Below are 11037 nucleotides of genomic sequence, written 5' to 3' on the forward strand. Positions count from 1 at the left end.
TCTTTACCTATCCTAATATGGAAGCCAGTCTTATTAAAGTTCTATATATTATCTTCTATAATACCATTAACTTTAATAACCTTTTTTAAGGATTTAAACCAGCTAGCAATATTTGCCTTATCCTAAGCCTGCTTTTAATTAATTTTAATGGCTTAAAAATATTATTTTTAATAGTTAAAATGGGTAAGTAACCAAGCTAGTGCTTAAGTTAATATTCTCCTACAACTAGTAGTAGAGTTGCTGGATTGGTAAGATCTTTTTAGGATAATATTGGCTATATTTACAATTATTTGGGGTAATAGCCATACAAGGTAACCTTCTAGAGTATTAAAATACCTGCAAAGAGCCTTGTCTTCTTCTAAATTTAACTTTAAATTAGTAGGTGGCCACTAGATAAGAGAAACTCTGCCCTTTTATCGCGCGTCAAGAGTCCATTAATTTAGCTTGAATTCTCGCGCAGTTTTAAGACATTAGGTTTTTTTTAATTTTTAAGTAAAGATATGGCAGTAATAATTCTATCCTTAACTTCTTGATTAAATTTGGCCATGTTATGGTGGAATAATAACGTGTTGGAATTAAGGACAAGGTTCATGCAGAAAGTTGGCCATTTGGCCCGTCTGGCCGTTTGGCTGTCGGGATCGCGCTCCTCCCGTAGGTCTCCGCAGGGGTCGGTTATATAGCAAGCACATTTATATATATAATACCATGCTATCTAAGACTTTGTTAAATATAAAAATATCAAGCCAATATATATTCCTATTTTAAAGATAATTATGGATAGCCTGACCAAGGCAATTAAACTAGATGGCTTAAAGCAAGTAGTCAAGATGCTATAGCTAGAGTTAAAATAAGATTTTATAATATAATATTAAGATTTGTAAACTAATAAAATAATAGTATTTAATACCCCTATACTTGTTTTTATACTTTTCTATTTTAAAAGCTGTATAGCTTTATTTTATTTATTTTAAAATATTAAATAAAGGGGAGTAATACAAATCTATAAGATTATATAATTACTAGCAGCGTGGCTGCTAGCTACTCTAACTCCCTAAGGATTTAACCCCCCAATATAGATAGAGATATATTATTAAGAAGAGTCTATTAAAGCAATAGAATTGAGCCCTATTATTAAAGGCATCCGCTCCTTAGTAGGCTACGTGCGTGTAGCCGATAAAGCCGTATTTCTGCCCTCTCCTTCCCCTGGGCCTGTATTCTTAACAGTCATCATCAACACGTGGAGGTGGTGAGCAGCGCAGTACCTTGATTCTTTCAGATGCCAAAGAACTTGGCAGGCAACTTATTCACCTTTTTTATCCATTAGCTTCTAAATCCTAGCTTTCCTCATATCAACTGCATTATGTGTAGTTTGCTATACTTTTGGTGTTTCTCATTGTCTATTGATCGCAGTGTTTTATAACCACAGTTCCTTAGTTCTCACAACACTTTCTATTAAGCCTCAAACCCCCTTGCCGCGCAGAAATGCAGAAATGCAAATGATCTTCATTTGACTACACTTTCCACCAAATTTCAAATCCCTCTGCGGTACAATATTCTCAACATCTGCGTCCTCTACCTCAAAATAAGCCTACTTCAATCTCTCGTACAATGAGAACAGGCCGGTGTACAGCAGTCTTTAAGTCTGGCAAATATGAGGTCACTTGTCCCTGCCCGGAAGGGGTTTTTATTATGACATCTCAGTCAACCCTTGAAATGAACTGTCGGAATGTGATCATCTTCTGTTAGACCACGAGGATTCTCATCCTAGGCCATCTCCAACCGAGTTATCAGCATTCACCGGCAACAGTAATTACACGCAGGAGGGCATCACGAAACGTTAGTGTTAAATCCTGTTCTCTCAGAGTTGATTATTGAAGCTGACAATGCCGTGAGGACGGATAGCTACTATTACTCGAACGAGGTGTTTACGCAAGGACACAGTATCCAAGGTGGCAGCTGCTGTGGATTCTCAAAACGTAATTCAAATACGCGGGACACCAGCAAGCGGGAAAACAGTCCTATCCGAACTTCTAAGGGACTATTATCTCGAGAACCATAGGAATGTGTTTCTACTCAGAATATGGAAGTCGCTGGAGTCTTTCCCTGGCAATGACCCCTGGACCCAGTTTGCCTTGCTCTTACAACAAAGGTATCCTGGATACAATCTCGAGGAATTTTTTGCTCCAAAGACTATAATCCTTGTTGATGAGGCTCAGGCTTCATACACCGACTGTTACTTTTGGAACACAATCATCAAAGAGCGAAGGTCTGGTGAGGGCAAAGACATAAGAATTTGTCTTTTCTGTTCCTACGGAAGCCCTCTGACAGGCCTGGAGGTAGACCACGTATGGTTTACTCCAGTTACCTTTGGTCCCGCGCAACGCATTACATTGACCCCTCAGCCTGGCGAAGATTCACCAAAGCTCGGCTTATTTTTCACACCAGATGAATTTGCTGAGGCAGTGTTGCTTTTGGCTACACATAAATATGATGAAAAGTTCACAATTGATGACGAGGCTATAGCTTACTTATATGAGCTCACAAATGGGCATCCTGGAGGGGTGACATCATTAGTCAATTTTCTTCATTCTGTATGTATCTGTCCTGCTTCCAGCCTGGGAGGCAAATGGATCAGTTAAATGGATCAGTTTTATGCGCAACTAACTCTACTTTAGGCGCATCGTCATGACCTCAAACACCAGCTTATCACTACAGTAACAAAAAACAATCTTCTTGATGATTTGAATGATGACGCTCGAGTCTTCAAGTTTCTTGAGAACCAGGCTGTGTTTCGCTCATTTCCTGTTGGAAAGCACTTGACACTTGAAGCTGCTGAGACGTTGAGCAAGATCCTAGAGGAGGGAAATATGCAATTTGATAGTGATGATGCGAGTATGCAATTATGTTACCAGAGAGGCTGGGTTTACCGGATTTCTGTGGGAGAGTTCGACCCATATGATGTTGTCGTCCTGCCGTCACGGTTACATGAGAAGTAAGTTCTTCTGTGATACTTCTTGCATAAATCTGATACTGGCTTAGATGGCTTGAATTCATCATCGGCCGGAAAACGAGGCTTTTACCTGAGAGGTTCAACCAGCTAGATGGATTATGCCTGGCGATCCTGAGTGAGTTTTCAACAATAAACCTGAGACATGCTGTTGAAGGCAAGAAAATGTCGACTGCCGGGAAATATAAGCCTATAGAGGCGCAATATCAGGATGAATTCTACAGGTCATTCGATTATCTGGCAGGTCGAGGAGTACCAATCTGCAGTGAATGGTCCAGAACCAGTGACGGTCGTGTTGACTTTTATATTCCCGAGAAGAAGTGGGCCATTGAATTGCTTAGGGATCATGCTCGGGTTAATGAACACATCTCTCGGTTCAAGGAAGGAGGGAGATATCATTCCTGGTTGAAGGGAAATATGGTTAAAGATTGGATCATAATCAACTGTGCCTCCTCCCCCCCACTAGAAGGTATGTTTCTTTATGTATCTGTCATTCCCGCTCGTCCTGCTCAGTGCTCACAATCTAGTAGAATATTCCGAGCCAAGAATCTGGACTGCTGTTTTCGCCAATAATTATTCTGAGTTGAAAGTATATGATTACCAAAAAAGGCCTTTAATTGATATCCGTCTGCAGAACTAAAGCATGTCAACAGTCTGCCCCTGTCCCGCCTGGGCTCCATTGTGATGAAACAGGAGGCTAGTAGCAGCGAGTCAACAATAGAATGTTCTTTTCCTTTAATAATGTTTTATACTATTATGTAGTAAAAGGCTATAAAAAGTATTATACATATACTTTTATATTTGATACTAGAATAGAGTTTAAAATTAGAATTTGAAGTTAAGTATACGTTTAGCTTTGATAATAGCTTCTAGTATATACTTTTATATATAATTATACTATAACGTAATTCCCGGGCGGCCGGTGTTTTCCCCCACCACCCTCAACGCGTATTTAACCCTTAACCTTCAAGCACCACCATGCCACCATTCAGGCGTAGATTAAAATTAGAATTAGTTAAGCAGGAAGGCAGGATCCAATACATGATTTAAAATATGCAAAAATGGAAAATATGCAAAAATTGCGCCCATGGCACATGTATATAATATTTATCTAAATACCCATCTAAAAAGACTTTACATGTAGTCTTTGACTATAAGTAAAACTTTATAACTATTAGTACAGGCTATCCCTAGCTCAAGGAAATGTTTTAATAGAATAGATAGTATTACTTGATATTTATAGAGCCCCCCCAAGGCCCTCGCGTGTTTATAAAATGGTAGAAATTATTCTAAAGGTGTTAATAATACTCCTAACCACTAATGGCTAAGGAATTATATAACTACTATAGTTACTAGTTTAACTACTTATATAACTTTTACTTGCTAGTAATATCTTTTTCTATTTTCTAGTTATTATAATTATTAATATAATAAATTTAAATTATTACTTAAAGTATTATTTAATAACCTAGTAATATATTTTTAGTTAAACTAGGAGTTTCATTATGTTACAGGTTCCGCCAGTTCCATGGAACTCTAATGTTGTTTACTGTTTTCTTAGTCAGATATTAGTTAGTTCTGGAACTTAGCTTTTAGTTCCTGGTTTTAATAGCCTAAATAAAATAATAACTTTATTAAAATCTATAAATTAATGCCTTGTATTTAATAATTAGTAGCATGTCCTTAATTTTATCTAGGCTTTTATAAGTACTTCTTTTTACTTTTATTTAGCTATTTTATAATATTAAAACTATAAAACTTTATTTATCATTTTACTAGTAGTACCTACTTTATTAATTATAGGTTGCCTAATTACTAGTTTACCTTTTTACTATTCTTTACTACTCTTAGGAGTTAAGACCTTTACTTCTAGGAACTATAATATTATAGTAGTAAATTAGCCCTTTAAAATATTTAGTTTATCTAGTTTTAAAAGCTTATACCTTAGCTTTTTTAAACCCTACTCTTTAGTTTTAATTATTACCCTACTTTTTTTATTAAGGTATTATTTAGCTAACTATATTAATAGTATTTTTAAAACCCTGGTTTACTAATTAAAAGTTTATCTTGTTATTATTATTAAACTTAATACCAGTTAAACTTAAAAAGTATATAGCTAAACTAGCCCACTAACTTACTACTTTTTAGTTATTTATTTTCTATTTTTAAAAGACTAATAAATTTAATAAATAAACTATTTACTTTATTAATTATTTTTAAGCTAATTACTTGCCTTTAAAGTTTATAAAAAACCATGCCTACCTACTTAATTGAAAAATTAACCATACTTTACTAAATTAAGATATTAAGAAATTCCTATTTTTAGTTAAGTAAGTAAATCTTAAAGTTCTACCTAACTTTATTAACTATATTTATAAATATTTAAATTTTTAGGTTAACTTGACTAATTTTGCTAAAGTTCTTGCTTTATATTAGTTTCTTTTTATTAATTTAAAAAAGTAAGCTAGTAAAGAAAGCTTTATTAAAATTAATTAATTAAAATACTAACCTTTTAATACTAAAGATTAAGCTTTAATACTAGTTTAAAAAACCTTTATTAATTTTTAAGACTCTTTTACTATTTAAGGGGCCTTAATTTATTAAATTCCTACTTTCTTTACCTAACCTTGCTACTTATTTACTAAGCTTCCTACTTCTAGTACTACTTTAAAATTAAGCTTAAAAATTCCTGGTACTTTTTTATGGTAAAATAATAAGGTTTAAGCTATTTTTAAACCCTAGGAGGATTTTAAAGTTTAAAACTAGAAAACAAAATTTAATAATTCTTTTTTATTATTTAATCTTAATCCTGCTACTTTAATACCAGCCCTTATTTATACTATTCTTAAAAAAGTTAAAAGTTTAGCTTTACAAGCTATTTATAAAGTTATTTTTTAAATAATATAGCTTTAAGTTTTACAAGTAATTCTAGTATAGTTACTACTACTACTAAAAGACCTATTAAAAGACCTGTGTCATGCCCTACGGCTCGAGCCGTCACGTGCATACCAGCAACGCCAAGCGACCGACACCTCAGGCCGCCTCGGCGACGACCTCTGACCTCCACCTGCAGGCTTCATGCAATATGACCTTTGCCTGCAAGCCACATCCTTGAGGGATTGAACTTCTAGATTAGGCCTAGCATAGAATTGGGTTGGAGGCGAGACAGCGCCTACTTAAAGGGTTGCTAAAGACCTGCTTAGGGGTCTTTAGCAATTCATTCCTGTACCAACTTGAAATTGAATACTATCTTCTTATTGGCTTGTCCTGGTTGCCTAATCCTCCATATATTTACTTAGTAGTTGCTAGTCACCTTTCTTATAGTTTAAATTGCTTGACCCTAGTAATCTGCTATTAAATAATATAATAGTTTAGACTTATAATACCTCTTTTACTTCTAAGGGGGAGCTGGCTTGCTGCCAAAGTGATGCCAAGTCCCCTTTAATAGGCAGACCTCCCAAGAAAGAGGTGATAATAGGGTGTATAATTAGCAAGAGGATCCCCTTTAAGGCACCTCCAACACGCCACCACCCTAAATTATTAGATAATTTAAACAATCACGGCCACCATTGCTCAGGCAATGTATAAAGCCCCTCCCCACGCGAAGAAACCTAGGGATGTCAAGCTTGCCAATCCTACACCTTTAAAAAAGAACCACTTATAACCCCTGGAGCTTCTTTACTAACAAGTAAAAGATCCTGGCTGCTACTAGCTAGATTAATAAGAATGCCAAGACTTGTTAAAGACAGCATGCTAACAAGACAGGATATAATTTAACATGGGAAGACTTTAAGAAGTTCTTATACCTCTAGGTTAATCTAAAAGCAGATTAAAACCTATAGTATATAGATTGCCTACTTAATAAAAAATAAGGTAAATAAATAATTACCAAGTGGGCCTAAAGATGTCAAGATATCTAGAGACTCCTGGGTGACCCTACCTTTTAAATATAGCTATAAATAGTAATATTAAAGAAAGAGATTAAGTATAATATTACCTAGTTAAAGAACTAACTATAAACCTTAAAGGAAGCAAAGGAAAGAGCCATCCTTTTTAAATCTTACATTTAATAGGAGTTCTAAAAAACCTAAAAAATAATAAACTAATCTGCTACTAATAAAGGCTAACTCAAGAATTAAACTACTAGACTAACCTTAGTTATATAATAGCGCCAAGCTAGTAATAAAAAGGGATATTCTCCTTTAAAGCCCTTAAATAAACTAAAGAAAGCCAACCATGGCTTAGCTACTAGTTATAAATCTTGAAATAAGGGGAAGATAAAGTAATTTAAAAAGAACCACTACTTTAAATATAATAAGGTTGGCTATTAATCCTGGTTCTATATAGGGAAGAATAAGGGGAAATTAAGTTAACTTAATATTATATAAAACCCAAGTAAATATAAATACTTTTCTATCCTGGCTAACTTAATAATTTAACAGGTAGAGTAAAACCACTAATTAAAGGCCTTACTAGATACTAGGGCTAATAATAACTTTATATTATACTAATATTTCCTGGAAAAAAATATTAGCTTACAAGATGGCTCCTTGGCACCTTTAATTTAGTATACTAATAAATAAAAAGCTACTTATTATAGCTAATTAAAAATAAAGGCTTAGGTCTTTAATTCTATAGGTAAAATAAAGATATTTAACCTTAGCTTTTATATTATTAATATTTATAGTAACTAGTATATGGCTATCCTAGAAAGACCATGGCTAAGGGAGACTGGCATAAATATAGACCTCTTCCTGGGAGACTAGCAGTGGCACAAGAAGCCTATAACCTGGTTAGAATCTACTAAATAGTTCCTTAAAATAATAAAGACTAATCCTACCTTACTACTTGTATATTCGCTATAATATAGGGGTAAAATAAAACTAGGACTCCCTAACTAATATGCCAAGTTCTTAAATATCTTTAATAAAAAGGCTATAACCAAGCTCCTAGGGGAACATGTAATTTATATAATTAACCTGGAAAAGGACAAGAATCCACTATAGGGTCCTATTTATAGCTTATCTTAAATAGAGCTGTAAATACTAAGGGAATACCTAGATAGGATGCTTAAAAGAGGGTGAATCTGCCCTTTTTAAAGCTTTATAGAAGCCCCTGTCCTTTTTACCAAGAAAGTAAATAGTTCTTTATAGTACTATATTAACTACCAAGGTCTAAATACTCTTACCTATAAGAATTAATATTTACTACCTTGTATAAAGGAAATAATAAACTACCTGGTACATGCTTGCTTCTTTACAAAGCTTGACCTTTATAATACCTACTATAGAATCTAGATTAAGTAAGGAGATAAATAGAAAATAGTATTCCAGACTTAATATGGTTACTTTAAGTATACTATTATACTATTTAGTCTTACTAATATACTAGTAATATTCTAATTATATATTAATATGGCAATAAAAGGGCTCCTAGATAAGTTTTACATGGTTTACCTTGATAATATTCTTATATATTCTTAAATAAAAAAGGAATATAAAAAGCATGTTTAGATAGTACTTTAATATTTATAGTAATACTTGTTATATATCAAGCTAAGCAAGTACAAGTTTTACAAGGTAGAAGTAAAATTCCTTGGCTTTATTATAGGCTAAAATAGAATATATATTAATAAAAATTAGTCCTGTACTATTATTAAGTGGCCTTAATTAAAATCCTTTTACAAGGTTTAAGTATTTCTTAAATTTATTAATTACTTCTAGAAGTATATATACTAGCATGCTTAATAGACTTGTCTACTTACCTAGCTACTAACAGGTATAAAGAATAAATAAAAGAAAGAAAACTTTAAAATAACTGCAAAGGCTAAGAAAGTATTCCAGGAAATAAAGGATTACTTTAAAGGACCTCTAGTCCTTACCCTTTATAACCCCAACCAGCCTTGTCTACTAGTAATAGATGCCTTTATCTTTGCCCTTGCTAGTATTTTTATATAGTAATACTATAAATACCTTAACAAGCTAGAAAAAGAGAGCTAGAGACCTGTTACTTTTTACTCTTGGCAGCTATATAAAGCTAAACTTTACTATAAAGTCTATAACCAAGAGCTGCTAGCTATTATAAAGTACTTTAAAAAGTGGTGTTACTACCTGGAAGGCTTTTTTATATATAATTTGGGTTTAAATAGACTATGACAACCTTTAATATTTTTTTAAGACCAAGGTCTTAAACTAATAACAAGCCTGCTAGGCAGAGCTACTAGCTGCATATAATCTTTAAATTAAATATAAGCCAGGGAGAAGCAACCCTGCCAATGCCCTGTCTTAATAAAGTAATTATATCCTAGGAGACTAGGAACATGTAGTTGGGCTTCTTCCAATACTATAGTAAAAACTTTAAGGCACGAGGCCAGGAGTTAGTGACAAGTTATTACTAAATATATTAGGCTTGGCATGCCATAAAAAAGTAATTAAGGAAGAGTAATACCAGGTTGCCACCAGGTTACTATTTAAAGAAGGGCTAGAGAGCTAAAAACTTCTAACCCTTTAATTTAAAGCTATAAAAGTAATAAAAGAAGAATTAATTAAAAAGCCTGTCTTTCTTACCTTTTATACTTGCCTAATTAATGCTTAAAATAGGGATGCCCAAGCTAAATTAATTTATTAGGGCTTGAAAGAACTAGAGGGAAAAGGGGAAAAGGGCGAAGCTATTTGCCTAAAGGGCTGGCAAGATAAGAATAGTCTCCTGCTATATAAGGAAGCCATTTATATTTTACCTGCTATTGCCCTATATACCAAGCTTATATATAAGTACTATAATAACCCTATAGTAGGGCATTTTAGGGAGGGGAAGATCTATAAGCTACTAAAATATAAATTTTACTAGCTAGATATAAAAACTAATGTCTTTAAGTATATTTATACCTGTAGGGTTTGCTAGAGAATAAAGGTCCTAAAAAGAATTCCCCAAGGGAAGCTTGTATCCCTACCAATCCCTAATATACCATAGTGTGATATTTTAATAGATATTATAGTTAGCTTGCCACTATTAAATTAAAAGGGAATTATTGCTAACATGGTACTAGTTATAGTAAACTAATTCTTTAAAGTATTATAATATCTCCCTATAATATTTACTATTAATATAAAAGGCCTTGCTAACCTCTTTATAATAAAAATAGTATATAAAATAGGATCCCTATAAATAATAGTAACTAATAAAGGATTACTATTTACCTTAAAATACTGGCAAGACTTTTACCAAGCCCTTTAAATTAACAGGTAACTAAGTACTACTTTTTACCCTTAAATAGACAGCTAAATCAAGTACTAGAACCAAATACTTAAAGCCTACCTATAAATATACTATAACTTTTAACAGGATAACTAGGTCTCCTGGCTAGGCCTTGCAGAGTTTACCTATAATAGTGTGTCCCATGCCTTAACAGGATATTCTCTATTCATGACCTGGCAAGGATACAAGCCTGCCATTCCTGGGTTAGAAGATCTAGGAAAATAAGTATTTTATGCCTTGGTTAAAGAATGGCTCCAAGAACTTACTAGAGTTTAAAAATACCTTTAAGAAAACCTATATATGGCTATAAACATGTAGGCCTACTACTATAATAAATACTATAAACTAAAGAAGTTCCAGGTAGGATAGTTAGTGCTGTTATTACTAAAAAACCTAAAGATATAAAGACCAAGCAAGAAGCTTAACTTAAAATATAATAGCCCTTTTAAAATTATAGAGGTTATAGGCAAACAAGCATATTACCTTTAACTTATTAGTGCCTATGCCTGCTTAAAAATATACCTAGTCTTCCATGTCTCCCTATTAAAGGAATAGAATGGAATAAAGAATAACCTTAATAAAAGGCTAGAAGCCACTCTAGTTAATAACCAAGAAGAGTAGGAAGTTAAAGCCATACTAGCAGAATAGCACTAATATAAAAGAAATAAGTGGCTTGTTAAATAAAAGGGTTACCCTAAATATAAGAACTTATAGGAGCCAATTAAGAATTTAAAAGGCTATATAAACCTCCTTAAAAAGTTTTAAGACACCTTTAA

General features: G+C 33.2%; 1 protein-coding gene across 1 annotated transcript; it reads left to right on the plus strand.

Moving 5' to 3' along the window:
* Window positions 1–1608: 1608 nt before the first annotated feature.
* On the plus strand, window positions 1609–3647 carry BDV14DRAFT_207694 (uncharacterized protein; the record flags this gene model as incomplete). Its single annotated transcript, XM_073775194.1, has 5 exons — window positions 1609–1720; window positions 1903–2591; window positions 2676–2992; window positions 3040–3476; window positions 3538–3647. 5 exons carry the CDS (start codon window positions 1609–1611, stop codon window positions 3645–3647), a joined length of 1665 nt encoding a protein of 554 aa, XP_073621626.1.
* Window positions 3648–11037: the final 7390 nt, after the last annotated feature.

Source organism: Aspergillus stella-maris (assembly GCF_047715825.1).
Source record: "Aspergillus stella-maris strain CBS 113639 unplaced genomic scaffold BDV14scaffold_151, whole genome shotgun sequence".
NCBI lineage: Eukaryota > Fungi > Ascomycota > Eurotiomycetes > Eurotiales > Aspergillaceae > Aspergillus > Aspergillus stella-maris.